Source organism: Brassica napus, chromosome C9, assembly GCF_020379485.1.
Source record: "Brassica napus cultivar Da-Ae chromosome C9, Da-Ae, whole genome shotgun sequence".
NCBI lineage: Eukaryota > Viridiplantae > Streptophyta > Magnoliopsida > Brassicales > Brassicaceae > Brassica > Brassica napus.
Window position 1 is genome coordinate 63,397,128 of NC_063452.1, and position 15,922 is coordinate 63,413,049.

Here is a 15,922-nt window from a genome sequence, read left to right on the forward strand (position 1 = left end):
ATAGACCATAGACAAAGTTTGATATTTATAATACTCAGTGATCATGGAGTCTGCAGAAAACAGTCATTTTGCATATTCTATATGGAACCAAGAGATATGTCATTTGTTTGATGATTGTATTATGATATCTACTAACGTAGGAGATGACTAGAGAAAGAGAAATGAGTATGAAACTCTTATATGAGTAGCTTTTGTAAACACATTTGGGTTTATTAACAGTTGTGACAAGCAATTATGTTTATAGTAAAGGAAATCCGCCGCAGAGTCAATAACAAATGCGCCTGTTTTTTGGTTGTTTGGGATTGAAATAGCTTATGGGTTTTCTAAATCAATATAATTGATTTGACTAAAGCTATCTTGGATGACAAAAAGAAGGATTGCAAGTTTAATAACTTCTACTTTAGACTTTAATTTCAACTAAATTATAATCAGTTTTTTATCCATATCATCTTAGTTATAATCGTAAAGATTTATTAGAATAAATAAACAGTTTCAACAATATTTCATATGTGATTTAATAAACAAAAGAACATGTAGGATTTTTAGGATTTAAAGAGATTGGAGACAATAGTTAATGAATATGAAAAGAATACGAAGCAGATGATCAAAAATGATTCAAGCAAATTAGTGGCAACACATAGCTAAGCAAGATAAAAATATCAATCAATAAAGAATGAAAGAAAAATGAGCAGGGCTAAGTTATTACACAAGCCAAAACTAAGACAAATCAAACGACAGAACGTGAAAACAAATGTAAACAAGACAAGAGGAGATGGTGAAGATAAAATGCATTGAAAAACTTAATACTAGATTAGTAAGCTAGAGACAAAAATAGATTAAAATGTAAAAATTCCGCGCCTTGTCGCGGATAACTATCCCTAGTGTAGTATAGTTTTATACTTTTATCTGTCAAAAGCAATAAAATCATGAAGAGAAGTCGTGTGGTTTCTTCTTTCATCTCTTATCTTTCTAATTATTTTATGATATATACACACACACAAAAGAAAAGCATGTATGTAAAGACAGAAGCAAATATATATAAGACACCCAGTAGTTCACTTCTCTAAGAAGATTTGTCCAGGCACACGCCAAAACACAAAAACAAACCTTCAAGAACAGATCAGTTTAATATTTATATATAAACAAAACAAATGGATGTTGGTTTAATACAAGATCTGCCCATGTTGAATTTTCCATCACCCATCAAGATTCGATCCAACATAGATGATGACGGCAACAGCGGCGGCTGCACCACTCCCACTTCCTCCCATCACAAGATTCCTCCCTTAACCGCCACTACTCCTCCTCCTCCGCCGCAGAAACGGCGCCCACCTCCGACGCCGTCATCTCTAGTCAGATCTTGCAAGAGGAAGCTTATGACGTCATCCAAGTTTGAGATAATCGTCAACAAAGATGAGATCGATCGCTTCTTCTCCTCTGTTTACAACCAGACGGTGACGTCATCCCCCAGAACCACAACCACCACTACCACTACGACGGCTCTGACGGTGTCCAAGCGACGGAGAAGTTTCCGTTCTTGCTCCAGGAAATAATCAATATTTGGAATTAACCACTATCATGTTAAAGGTTCTTTCATTCAGATAGCTTTTTTCTATTTTTATTTTATTTTATTTTATTTTCTGCATGTAATGATTTCGACTTTACACGTCTACCCACTCTATAAATATACATGTGCGATCGGTAGATGGTATCTTTTCTTACTAATTTCATTTGAATTATGAGAAATTTTAATAATATAGTTTTGCTAGCTTTTTGTAAACGGATGAAAAATTAATAAAATATTTCAGAAAGAAATTGTACACTAACGAATTATAACATTTTTATTTGTTCAGTCACAAATAAAAATTTCTCATCATTTTACCAAAACAAATTTTTTTTAATCATCACTAGCTTATGGCCGTAACATCGATGTTTGAGGTTCATGCATTTATCATGAAGTGATCTGTTATATGGTAACTATTTGAATTTTAGTAACGATTTCAAAATAAACCAGGTAAGAGTGATATACCACGAAGAAGAGAGTGAAAATGAGTTGTCCTTGCAAGCAATTGTTTCTGTCGGCCACGATAGATTTAGATAAGGTTTTACCGTATTGTCAGGGTCGGTCCTGGACCAAGCCTAATGAAACATTCGCCTCAGGTCTCCAAAATTTTTAAAAAAATTTATACGTAAATAAGTTTCCAAATTTATTAAAAAAAATTTTAGACCCCAAAAATTTTGAAATCTTTAATAAATAGTTTAGGATCCCCAAATTTTCAGGGCCGGCCCTGCATATTGTGCATGATTATGACTCAAGATTATCTAAAACTCGAAGGGCAGTGTTGAGAACTATGTAGGATGTAGAAGCTTAGGATTCCCAAAGTTTCTAATAATTCAAAAAGAATTATATAATGGCGTTTTAGGTGTTGATTTGGTAGGATGAGATATGGAGTTGGTTGCGTGCCTTGCGTGTGCCTGTGAATCATGAGAAAAAGATAATAATGCCTTGATCCAACTATTTTAAATTATTAGTATTTTACTTAAAAATAGACTGTTGCTGAAATTGGAAGCTAATTAAGTAACATTGTAATCGTGTAAAGTTGATCTGAAATTCATGTTGATCTCTGACCTTTTTTGGGCAGACAGGTAGAGCGATAACTACGGCTTTGGGATCGGTAAATTAATGTAATTAAATGTTGTTGTGGATGACGCCTCGTCTAAACTAATCTAAGAGTCACTAGGGGTGCCCATCCGTGTACTCGGAGAAGCGAATATCCACATTTTCATAAATAATACTACAGTGGTCGTATGTGATTAGAGAGATTTTCCAGTGTAAATCTGATAATTTTTTCTTTAACAGCTTCATCCATTTATTGATATTCAGCCAAATACGTAGTATATAGACTTATCGCATACATTTATCTTAATAGAGAATATCACTATCATTGCCACTATTAAGATAACATGATGGGGGTAGTAATGGAATAGCAACTATCCTATTTCATCCTCAACAGCAGACGGTCTTGAAGATGGTGAAAGAAATAAACACTTAATCAAACTAAGTGGCAGTGGATTACTAGTCTACTTTACTGAGGATTAATTTGTCTTGTTAATCTAAAATCAGGGATTGTATCTCTCTTTTATAAAGTGTAAAATGATCTTACTCCATAAACTAGCACATAATTCGCAATTAAAATATTAATTACATTGTATGAGTTTTTTTTGTTGAAATTGCTATCGTTTTTTTAAAACAAAATATGCTTCCAGGTAAAAGAAATGTAATACATAGTTATATACTTGTGACTTGTTTGTGTGTGTGTGGGGGGGGGGGGGGGGGGGGGGGGGGGGGGGTGGGAGAGGGAGGGGGTTAGTTAATATACTAAAATTATATAAAAATAATAGTTATAAAATTTACTAATTAATAAATTTTTCTATATATAGCTAGCTCTAAGATAAGCGGTTTACCATTGGTTATAAAAATGTGAGTTATACGAAGACGGTAAAACTTTCTTTACTCATTTATAGCAAAAAAGTCAACTTCAATCATTAGCCAACGGTAAATCATGAACTCTAGGTTTACATTGGTAATATTATGGTTCCGAAGTAAAATTCAAGCGGTGCAGATCAAGCGGATGATGCAAATCAAGCAGGAGAAGTGCATAGCAAACAGATCATATATGAGAGATGAAGATCAAGCGGATCATGCATGTAGATCAAACAACTATTATAATTTTGAATGATAAAAATAGTTCAAATAAAACAAATTATTATTTAAATAATAAAAATTATAATAAAATATATCAAAATACATAATATAGAAATATAATACGTACACAACAAAAAATCTTGCACTGAAACCATGTTACCGCAATTTTAAAATCAATATATAAATAAAATAATTTTAACTAACCTACATATTTAAATTATATTGCTATATTTTGCATAATAGACATTATAATTAAACACACATTGTAAATATAATAATAGATATTTAACTAACCCACATAATCACTTTTCTAGAAAAACCCTCTTTGCTAATTTATATTCATATATATATATATATATATATATATATATATATATATATATTAAATTGGAAGTTAAAGAAATTAATTATACCTAAATCAGATAAACGAAAGTATTTTTTTAAATTATGAATTTAGTTAACTATAAATATAGAAAATGGTTTTTAAATAAAGTATAAGATTAGTTAACATAATCAACATGAAGCCTCTTCTTTTTTTGTTGATGTATAAAAATAATAAGTAGTTATATTTATAGATGATAATTAAATATTTTCAGAATTAATTTATTTTAGAGAAAATTAATCTATTAGTTAAATAGAAAGTAGAACAACTGAACAGTATCAGGGGTGGGTCAAACTGCCTGCAGATGTCCTACTTTTATGCAGAAAATGATAAAAAAAAGACAGTTCTCATGCATATTATTTTTAGAACTAAAAAAGCATGAATGACAATATAAAAGCAGTTTTCATGCCCAAGAGTGGATGGACTCTACCTTTGTCTCTCTCTTCCATTCAAACACTATATGGGTAACTAAAATGTATGACAATTTTTCTTCAAATACTATATATTATGAGAAAAGCAGATGTAGTAGCTGATAGCTTCCGCAAAACAAGCAAGAATTAATTCAAAACACTGTATTACATGGTTATAACTTATAACTGCTTGTAAAATGTTGTACTATGCACTGTTGCTTAAATATATAAAAATGTTGTCAAGAAAAGTGACAAGACTTTTAGTTAAACTTTTGTTTCCTCTTATGTGATGACATTTCTGCGTATTGAACTATACATTTACATAATTAGATTACCTATTCGTTTTTTCCCTTTAATATTTAACATAAACGAGGGGTGCGTATAATAGATATTATGTAACTATGGATTGTTGGACGATACATAAAATGTTGCAATCATCTTTGTTTCTCATCAATTGACATCATTTTGTGCATTCACTAAAGAATATTTGAACTATACATGTTATTCTGAACTACACGATATATATATACGTAACATATGAGTTTGTGATATTTGAGGGTCGAAGGTCGACTTTTAAACATTGAATGTTTTACTCTGACAGTACTGACATATTATGGATAAAATTGATCTTTAACAATGGGGTAACCTCGATTAGCGCAAGTAAAATTATTACATGATTAAACAAATTAAAAAGCTAAATAGCGTCTAATATATATTTTGCATCGTAGATTTACCTTTTATAATGGAGATCTTGTAAATGCGATGTAGATAAAGGTGGATAAGCACGATGATGAAATACATATATAGTACTATTAATTTCTACGTTCGCTGTTGATTGTGTTTGATCCGGTTTATTTTATTAGATCGTGCGTGAAAACACCTACAATAAACTGTAATATTTTTATACACGCCGTAAAAACAACATGATGATTGTTCCAGAACATGAAATCAGGTATTAATTCAATCTATATTATTAAAAGATAAGTATCCATTTAAAAATATTTTTACTTCATTAATTAAATTTTCTTTTTTTCCTTGTCTTTTTCAGTTGCGTTTATGAAATATCCTAAAACGAATAAAACTGCCTAATTTATTACTTGTCTTTTCAGTTATATTAATGAAATATGATTAAATGAATTTAAACTTCCTATTTTATTGTTTGTCTTTTTCAGTTACCTTAATGAAATATCCTTAAATAAATTTGGACATAATGTCATTTAATCAACAAAAAAAAGTCATGAGTTATCCTTACGTGCATAATCTATATTATTAAAAGAGAAATACTCATTTGAAAATATTCTTACTTCATTAATTAAACTCTTTTTTTTTGCTTGTCTTTTTCAGTTGCATTTATGAAATATCCTAAAACGAATAAAACTGCCTAATTTATTACTTGTCTTTTCAATTACATTGATGAAATATGCTTAAATGAATTTAAACTTCCTATTTTATTGTTTGTCTTTTTCAGTTACCTTAATGAAATATCCTTAAATAAATTTGGACATAATGTCATTTAATCAATCAAAAAAACTCATGAGTTATCCTTACGTGCATAATTTTAATAATGGAGATTTTTAAAAACATGCATCATTAAAATGTTACCAAAAACATGCAGCACTAATATATAACATGCATCAATAAAACTAGAATTTGACTCACACAATTGTACGGATATTATTTTCAGTTGATTAAATTTAAAAATAATTATTTATTCAAAAAATATTTAAGAATGACTATGTTTTTATAAATTATATGGTATTATTTGCTCATAACTCATTTGTCTTTTGATAAATTGTTAGAAAGAAAATTTTAGCATAATATAACTCAGTTGTCATTTGCTAAATTTATGGTTTTTATTTATATTTTTTATTATTTAATTATAATATTTTCATTTTATATTTGAAAGATAAATGAATTTTCTTACAAACAATATTTTTGTAAATGTATTTTTTAAAAAAATAATCAATTAAAATTGCTATTATCATTGAATATCATTATTTTGACATAATTTGAGTTTTTGTTTATATCAAAATTTATCATATTTTAGGATAATTTTAATTTAAAATGTAATTTTCATATTTTTCAAACAAATTCTAAAAATATTTTTTAAATATTTTGTTATAATTGTTAAAAAAATATTGAGTTGCATTTCAAATAAAAAGGTAAAGATATTAAAAATATTCTAATTAAAATATGTAAAATTTAATATAGTTTTAAGGAAATTGTCAAAATAAAAAAAATTACACATAAAATAATCATGATTTTTGTTAAGTGGGTGGATCATTATTTATATGATATCGTACACGAAAGAAAAATTTCTGTTTTTAAAATTATCTAATTAACTCTATACTCAGTTTTTTTAATATTTTTATATGATATCATACATTCGTAAAAAAATAAATAGTTTAAGATGAAAAAAAAATATTTACTTAATGAATATAATATGAACGAATATTACAAATACTTCATTCAATAAAATAAATAATTAAAAACTGAAAATTCATATCTATAAGGGTCTAGTTTAAATTAAATTGCTAGTGGGATACAATAATTAGCGGGGTTTGACTGGTACAGTATACTGCAAAGTTTCCATCATATTATATATGAAGGATACAGCTCACCAACATATAAATGGCATTGAAATAGAAAGTACTGAATGGCACTATCGCCAAAGAGGATCCATGTCTACACGTTTAAATTGGGCAATCACAATTTCACCACTTGTCTTTACCATTAAAAAAAATATTAACTGCGGTCCACGGCAAACCGGTCAAGTCGAAGAACCAGGTGGTTTAGCTTATTTTTTTCCTTAATCAGCGCAAGACAGACTCGTATACTTTGGGCTAAGTTACATGAGGCCAATTCAAATTGCGGCCCAGTCAAGTAAAATCAGTTGTTTCATTTCTTTACTCTTTTGGGTAATTTAATTTTGTTTAATTATGAACTGTACACATCAAATTTGGATTTGAGAAAGGAACTACAACTACATACATATAAATCTTAAACCTCAAAATCGAACATGTTTCTCACTCAGACTTTCCTTTATGCTGCTTCATGCCTTCTATGTACCTTCTTCTCCCCTTCCAATTATAAAATGGAGTAGGCTCTGATTACCTCCATGATTGGTGCTCTACAAAGCGGACATTTCCCTCCGTTTCTTACAAGCTCGTTCGCACATTGTGAGCAAGTACACATGTGCCCACATCTGCAACATTCAGAGCATTTATCAGTTCTGAGCTTTGGCCAGCGAGAGAACGAGCAAAAAAAATTTGGAGCAAATAGTTAGTTACCTATACAAGAGAGCATCAATGTGGTTGTCACAGCAGACGCAACAAGTCCCTTTCCTTGCATGGATCCATCTTGATCCATCTTCTGATGTTTCCGCGCTCATACCTGCTGCATCATTCATTTCCTTAAATACTATGTATAAAAGATCAGTACATGTAGAAACAAATTAAAGTTCGTTGGATAAACTAGCCACTGACCTTGGTCACCTGCAGATCGGTTTAAGGCTGCAGAGACTTCTTGTCTAACCGAACGCTGCAGCTCTAATTGCATATCCATGCAGGCTTCGAGCATCCTCTGCATCTGGCTCATTCCTTGCTGCAGTCTTGCTACGTCTCCTCTTAGGTCGTTCATTACCTCCCATTCCTAATGCAAGCAAAGAAGATCAGTATATCTATGTTACACCTTTTACCAAACTTATGGTACTCAATCAAGACCATTCATTAATCAGTTACAGGCTCAAGGCTAAAACCCACCATTTCAGACCGATGCATAGAGTGGCGAGACCAGCTAGAGTGGTGCCATATTGGCTGGGGTGGTGGCACGGGTGGGGTGGGAAGCATTTGTGGACCATTGATGTCATTAAGCTGATTATCGTTCTGTACAAATACTTGGTGGTCTCTATCACGCTCTGGAGAATCTGGGATTGCTGTTTGCAGGTTATCGTGCAGATCCCAGTCATCATGAGTGTGAACTCTCCTTTCAGCATATGATTGTATCAGTTGATCCAGACTTTCACGGAACCCACTATGTAGTAGATTAGAAACACTTCTCCTACAAACAGGAATGACAGTAGAAATCATGTTACACTAACAGAAAACAAAGAAAGTATTAAAGAAATAAAACAAATCCATTTTTTTCAAGTACCTGCCTAGGAGCTCCCTGAGTTCCATGCTGTAAACATTGTCATCCTCAGGTGGATGAAACCTACTTAATCTTCTCAATGGTACTACACGGCGAGTCCTTGGGGCTTCTGACCGTGTCTCAGTCCAGTTCCCATTCGATTGTCTAGGGACATCCTCATGCCAAACACCATGACTTTCTTGTGTGTGACCTTCATCATCTGTAATTCCAGAGGCTTCTCGGTGTATGTCACTGACGGAAGTCTCATCATGGTTTATATCTGCGTTACCATTTCCCCAATCACTAGATTGGGTCAACGTTGTTTGCTGCAGATTTAGCCTCTCGTCTGCTGTGACATCTTCCTGCCAAACCCTTCTTTGATTGGTATCCTCTTCCCAATCTCTATCTTCATTTGCTAGGTTGCTTTCCGACCTAACCGAGTCATCATGCGGGAGGGGACTATTATTCCCTTGTCTAGAAGAAGTTGCTGAACTATCATCGGTTATATGCTGAGAATTCTCAGCGGTGGCATCAGTTGCTAGAGCAATTGTGCTATTACTATCAGTGTCGCTACTATTTTCACGGACAATACTTTCCCTCCCGTTATGGAACCCCTCCCTGTGACAAAATCAAAGCGACGTTTGGCCAATTATTAACGAGCAAGCTAAATGCCAAAAGTGTTTTGTGTAATCATATAAGATGAAAGGACAAGCAAGAACACAACAAAAGATCAGAAAGATAAAGAGGACTAAATTATTTATACGTTATCTTCAATAAGATGCAGACATTGTATAGTCGTCCTTTACGAGTTTCTAGTACAATTATGTTATTGTGATGAGATTAATTTTATTCTATTGAGCTGGAGTCTTGCCGCTGGATGAAGCTGCATGAGATCATTGTTTTAACCATTGTAATAAGTAAAAGGAACTCTTACCTCAAACCAGAGACGGTCTGTCTTTCTCTTAGCTGAAGAAGTTCCCTAGAAGCCGTTGATGGAGTTCTCTCTTGATCTGCAGGCCTCTCGTTCCTTAAAAATCTTCCTCTAAGAAGCGACTGCAGAAAAGCTTTAAAGCATTAGAAATCAATCAACGATCAGCTGCGGTGCTAAGATACTGATACAAATACGAATCTAATAATTTGAAAAACCCAACCTGAATCCGGTTACGGTGAGCAAAATCAGACACTGCACGATGCTCCAACAAGCCCTGAAGTTCCCGCTGCCTCTCTCTCTCAGCTCTCGTGAGCAAATCAAGCAACGCCTGCCTTCCTCTTAGTCTCCGCAAGTCTCTACGAACTTGCTGAGGTTGTTGCCCTTCCTCATTATTAGCACCTAACCCTACACGCACCCTGTCAGCTTCAGGGACAAGAAGAGACCCCTGATCTTCTCTCGGCGTTGTACTTGTACGCCCCCCTCCTCCTCTCTGCTGACTCGTCACTTGCATCCACTCCCTTATAACCCTGACTCTCTCCCGCTCAGTATCACCTAGCCACTCCCCTCTACGGTTGTTATTGTCTCTCTGCGTTACACTAGATGAATGATCATTAATCCCACTGTCCATCCATCCACGAACAATATGCCGCACCCTCTCCCTCTCCCTCTCACCGTCTCCAAGATCAGGAGACTGTTCTCTACTAGAAGCATTATTATTATTATTATCCACGTGCTCATTCCTATCACGTGACCAAGACCCATACTCATTCTCACTCTCATTATTCTCCGAAGCAACAGAGCTAGACAGGTTAGTATTATTCGACTCAACGCTCCTTTGATGCCTCAGCCTCTCACGTGCCCTCACGTGCTCGTCCTCCAGCTCCCTCCACATCTGCAAGATCCCAGACGACGCCGTTTGAGTCCTAGGCCTCGGCCTCGGCCTCTCCTGACGCCTCGTAGTAGTGGACTGAGACTCTCTGAGGAAAGACGAATCGAGCATGGAGACGGTCTGCAAACCGGCGAGCGCGATCAGCTCGGACTCGCGGTTCCTCCTCTCGATGGTGGTGATCATCTCCTGGGCCTGCCTCGCGGCCCAGCGGCTGAGAATCTGAGACTGGCGCCTTCTGGATGATTCACCTTCGAGTCGTCTCCTCCTCACGAGCTGATCGTTGACGTCGTCGTCGTCTTCGTCTTCTTGGTTGTGAAATGAGATGCAATCGTCTAGGTGACCGCGCATGAACTCCTCGAAGCCTCGCTCGAACTCGGCGCGAGCATCGTCTCTGGAATCTGATTTTTGCTGCAGAGGTTGGATGCTTGTCATCGTCGCGCTTCGATGGAAACCCTAAAATCCCCAAATGTCATTACCAAATTGAGCAATTGAAACGCGAATTACACTTCTAATTAGGAAGAAAATTGAAATCAATTACGGAATTGAGATTTAGAGAGACGTACCTCTCTTCTTGGGTGGTTCTTCGTCAATGGCGAAACATAATAAATAAGAAGACAAAGGGAGGAGAGAGAGATTTGGAAGAGAGAGAGAGAGAGAGGAGAAACGAATGTTTTAACTTTTTAAGAGCGAAGCTGGCGATTAAGCTTAATATAAATCACTCCTTAATTGTCTTTTTCTCGTAGTTATTTTAAATTTTTTTTTAAAAAAAATGAATTATCTATTTTTAATTTTCTTTGTCTACTTTTTCGCTTTGGTTTTAATTAAAAAAAGGCAAGGGCAGGCGAGTCTCAAGGAAGCGAGGACCGTCTACGATTGTTACACGTGGTACGCGTCTGTCATCCCACGTCATGTATTACTCTACTGTTTAGAATTATGAAAAGTCTCTAAATAATATGAAAGATGCAATTAAGACCATATCCAGTCCATATTTGTGATGGAATTCTTTTAGCATTTGTTTATCATATGAATTATATAAAATCTTTCTTACGTACGTATAGAGGTACATGTGTTGAAATGTTAAGCAAAACTTGATGTTTTAGGAAATACATCATTGTAGAATCTTAAACACGTTTATACATGATAAAATATAAATGTAATACTATAGATAGGATAATGGGTTTTTTTTAGTAAAGTAATATTTGCATAATAAAAACAATTTTCCTTTTTAGATTGATTTGCTTGCTAATATTGCCTTATATATACGCCAGTTTTCTTTTGTTTAATTTCTTTTTGTAATTTTCCTAATGAACGGAATCTCATTACAGTGTTACATCAATAATAGTAAACCAAACATAGCATCAAAATTTTTAACCATACTATGCAGATAAACCTGGGTGCTTCATGTATATACTATGAAGTTTTATTTCTTTTTGCTATAACATGGATCGATCTTTGCGAGGGTTTTGTACCAACCAATATTCTCACATGCATGGAGTAATCCAGAAAATAATATATATATATATATATTCTCACATGGTGGGATTATTTTCAGTCTTCTCGATAATTATTTGATATTTTGGCCATCTTGTTAAATAATATTTCATAATATTATAAAATAAAACAATAGGAAAATGTCTATGATAAAGCTTACAAATGCATTGGGACGAAACACAAGGTTGCATGGATTTTGGGTCTATGTTAGGTCTCATCAATCACATACGTCTTTCGCTCACTTCAAGTTCTACAACGTGCGTTTTCTTTTTCAAACATCCACTCATCTTTTTCTTCTTATGTTTATCATGATGATGTTTACATTATTATTGTGTTTAGAAGAGGTAATTGCTAATGTTTTAGAGATCTGTCTTGACAGTTTTGCATCGTCGACAAAATGGGGTGACCATATATTGTTGATCGAACCAACTTAAGACAAATGTTCAATAACTTTTGTATATTTCTAAACTAACCTGACACTAAACAATGCAATTATATCAAGGATGAGAATTGAGAGCTATGGGTCTATGGTTGGAACAATCTCTAAAGTCTTGAAATAAAATACTCCATATATTATTGCTTAGGGTTTTAGCAAAATCTCTAAAAATTAGAAAACTTATTTTATATGATTCAGCTCATCTAACTACACTATTTGTCTATTGTTATATTATTCATCGAAACTACAACCTTCTATTTGAGAGGGAACAAACGCAAACTTTGGTTTTTAACATTTTACGACATCTATCATGTATCCTAACGTAGACGCATTAAAATTGGTATTTGTAGATCTAGTGGACATTTGCATAGATATTTTACCTTTTTGTTTGAAAGAGTTGATGCAGTGTGTCTAGACTATACATATTTGCTTTAACTACATAAACAAACAACTTTTTAACCTTTTACATATCCTTGCTAGCAAGATTTATCAACTAAACCCAATATTAAGAGGTAACTAAATACAACAGAAGAACATTTGAATCAATGTTATAAAACATATGTAATATTTGGAGTTTTAATTTGATACATAGAAGTGAAACGTCAAAAATTTGCAAAGTAAACAAGAGAAAATTTCCAAAAAAATTAGAAGTATATATTATATCAAACACAATCTTTATTGTTTCCCCGTTATGTGAATGTATTCTTTTGTCTTGTAACTATGTGGTTAACATTATTTGCTTGATTTTGTCTTGAAAAGAGAGAAGAGACGTTTGATTTGGCACTAGCTAGGATATATGGCTGTCGTTGTAGGAGGATAAATGAGAGAAGATTTCTCTCTCAATTGCTTACAACATTTGCTTGCTTTTCACTCATACTAAATATATAGTTTAATAGTATCTCATATGATCCGAGTCGCATAAGTTGGATATTGTGCAACTTTGCATCTAATTCTCTGCTGAGAGGAATGTGTTTGATTTAACGTTTTATATCTGCTTGCTATTTATTCTCCTTTAAAAAAAATTGTTTTCTATTTTGGAAATAGATTCATATACTAATTAAACTAATTAATGTTTGTAAAATTTCATCACAATTATTATTTGTTATTGTATTTTTTACCAAGCACGTCATATATACACGTTAATGTTATATCAATGTTTGCTTTACTTTTAGAATAATTTATTTTGGTGAAAATAATTGATAAATCATTGCTGAATTTCGTCAGTAGGTAAAGTTTTCTGTGTATATTTTTGGGTGGTAACGTGTACAAGTTGCATATAACTTTTGATTAAAATAAAAATTAGTAGCTTCATCTGAAGTTAATGACGTTATCTGGACCTATAAACATAAGTAGAAATTACACATTAACAAATGACATAGGACAGACGACATGTCCTGGAAAATTTTCTGAAAAAACAATCAAACAAAATCTGTTCAGAAACTGTACTGGCTCATCCAAATTTCCAATAACCGGGTCAATTTTAACCGGCCTTACCAACATTTAAGAAACTCCTGGTTGGATTAAGAAGAAACATTGACAGTTGACGGTGACGCACACAGTGGAACAAACAAAACAAACAAGCATTTCTATAGAGAAGGTTTAAGAGTTATTCCAGAGAATACAAATTCATTTGTCGTCGTATTAACCAAATAAAACATTTTAAAATGATCGAGAATTTGCTAAACTCCAGTCTCCAGGAGGCATAAGTTTCTCTGAACCAGGTAAGGTCGATCTTTTGCTTTACTATCAGATCTCGCCGGTCCCAAGAGGTTGCCTTGAAGTGTCTCCAGAAGCCCATGCTTGATAGTCTTTCGAGAGCTGAAAACGAGTAAAAGAGCTTGTCAAGATTACAGCAGGGATGATATTTTCAGGAAATGGAACGTGTATATGTACATATTTGCAGAAAAGCGGATCACATAATTATAAGAATCATCTCAGTGGGAGCAATAGAAGCCATTCTTCAGTGAGAGGTATTAGATGATCATGCAATTTTAAAACATAGTGGTCATAGAGAAACAAAGGATGGCTTAAGGGACCAACGTTGATGCAGAATAATCGATTAAAGGGTAATAATATATATACCTGAGACAAGAATCGTGGTAGCATGAGTCTAAGAATCTGGTCAAGAACTTGTGTCCCCGTCGCTTCTATTGCTCCCACTGGGAAGACTCTAAATGCAAAAGGAATCTCGATGTTGACCTACCATTGCCAAACAACTCAGAAACAACACAACAGTGATCAACTAAGCAAAAAAAAAAAAGCTGAATCACTTAGCTACCTCAATGACTGCATCTGAAGTAATCTGTTGCTCTGATGACCCCTCCTGAGTCCCATCACATGATACCCGGTTCACCATAGAAGCTGCATAACTAGAAAATAACAAACGTTAAGCCCCATACAACAATCACCAATTCAACAAACAAATAGAATTAGTCAACTTTCATACGAAAGTAGCCTTCGAATCATATAATGGATATATGCTTACCATCAAATTTATCATTTTGGGCAACAACAACAGGAGATCCCTCAAGCTATATATCACAAGACAATTACATAAAAAAAACATCACAATCTTGTCACAAGTTTTTCTATTTGATTCATTCCAAGAAACGGAGATAACCTTGCAGGATAAGAGCTTGATGCAGCAGCCGTTAGGCTGCTCTTCGACCCTGACGAGCAGCACAGGGCAGACTTCGAAGTTGAAGAACTTGAAGGTGTAAACATAGCATCTGAACGTGTTATCATCAACTCTCACAATCCTCTCCGCGTCTAGCACCGAGTACTGACTCGCAGGTAAGCTCATATACTCAACTGCAACAAAAAGAAATCAAATCCGAAATCAAAACAATCCGTTCCAGATTCAGAGTTTCAGATCAAGCTAGTATTTACTTAGAGGTCGTTGGAGCTGGCGAACGGAGACGGATTGTTTCTGACGAGCGACGAATCGAGCTTTCGGGTCGGAGCTCGAGGAGACGCGATTAGGAGTAGAAGAAGAGGTGAGCGAAGGTTTAGGTGGCTCGTCGAAGGATGATGAGCAGGTGATGGTGAATGAGAGAGACGGATTTCGATTGGTCTTCTTCGCCGAGAATGATAAGGAGGCAAGTTTAAGAGTAGCTGAGCTCAACGCCATAGCTGAAACGACGGCGTTTTGAGGATGAGGGGCTGTTTAAGGACTAACGGCTTTTATCAGCTTAAACGCAGAAGCGAAGGAGAGAGAATGGTGATAAGATTATGGGACGACTGAGATCGGGAGGTGGCACCACCATCACCACCAGCTTTTCGCGGCGTATTTTAGCTTGCTGAGGTTATCTCACTATTGTTAAAATACGCTGGATACTGAAGGCAAGCCCAATAAGAGCCCGTTAACTAAATATATAGTCCTTTTGTTTCTGGAAATTACTTAATTGCTGGGCCAACAAGAACTTATTAACTAGAGAGCCCCGCATGGATCTCCAGTTGAAATTATATGACCATTAACAACTACTACAATATTTTGCAAAAATCTAAATTATGCTAAATAGGAAGTAATTAAAAACTAAAGTATGATGT

General features: G+C 34.2%; 3 protein-coding genes across 5 annotated transcripts; 1 reads left to right on the forward strand and 2 right to left on the reverse strand.

The window, feature by feature from the left end:
* The first annotated feature begins 929 nt into the window (after positions 1 to 929).
* Positions 930 to 1,725, forward strand: LOC106433104 (cyclin-dependent protein kinase inhibitor SIM). The gene has a single exon (XM_013873947.3). The coding sequence runs from the start codon at positions 1,152 to 1,154 to the stop codon at positions 1,551 to 1,553; it is 402 nt and encodes a 133-aa protein (XP_013729401.1). The 5' UTR covers positions 930 to 1,151; the 3' UTR covers positions 1,554 to 1,725.
* A 5,652-nt stretch (positions 1,726 to 7,377) lies between these two features.
* LOC106433124 lies at positions 7,378 to 11,162 on the reverse strand. Of its 3 annotated transcripts, none has more exons than XM_048767294.1 (8): positions 11,010 to 11,162; positions 9,778 to 10,899; positions 9,561 to 9,679; positions 8,651 to 9,244; positions 8,260 to 8,557; positions 7,984 to 8,149; positions 7,789 to 7,891; positions 7,378 to 7,703 (listed from the first exon to the last, which is right to left on the reverse strand). In XM_048767294.1, the coding sequence occupies exons 2-8, from the start codon at positions 10,876 to 10,878 to the stop codon at positions 7,586 to 7,588; spliced, it is 2,499 nt and encodes an 832-aa protein (XP_048623251.1). In that variant the 5' UTR covers positions 10,879 to 10,899; positions 11,010 to 11,162; the 3' UTR covers positions 7,378 to 7,585. The 3 variants fall into 3 exon arrangements, with proteins under 3 accessions (XP_048623251.1, XP_048623250.1, XP_048623249.1); XM_048767293.1 differs by having other exon boundaries at positions 7,789 to 7,894; XM_048767292.1 differs by having other exon boundaries at positions 7,789 to 7,918.
* A 2,772-nt stretch (positions 11,163 to 13,934) lies between these two features.
* BNAC09G50560D (uncharacterized protein SYNPCC7002_A1590) lies at positions 13,935 to 15,666 on the reverse strand. The gene is made up of 6 exons (XM_013873979.3): positions 15,263 to 15,666; positions 14,994 to 15,184; positions 14,859 to 14,904; positions 14,652 to 14,734; positions 14,456 to 14,572; positions 13,935 to 14,191 (listed from the first exon to the last, which is right to left on the reverse strand). The coding sequence occupies exons 1-6, from the start codon at positions 15,501 to 15,503 to the stop codon at positions 14,120 to 14,122; spliced, it is 750 nt and encodes a 249-aa protein (XP_013729433.1). The 5' UTR covers positions 15,504 to 15,666; the 3' UTR covers positions 13,935 to 14,119.
* Between the last annotated feature and the right edge of the window lie 256 nt (positions 15,667 to 15,922).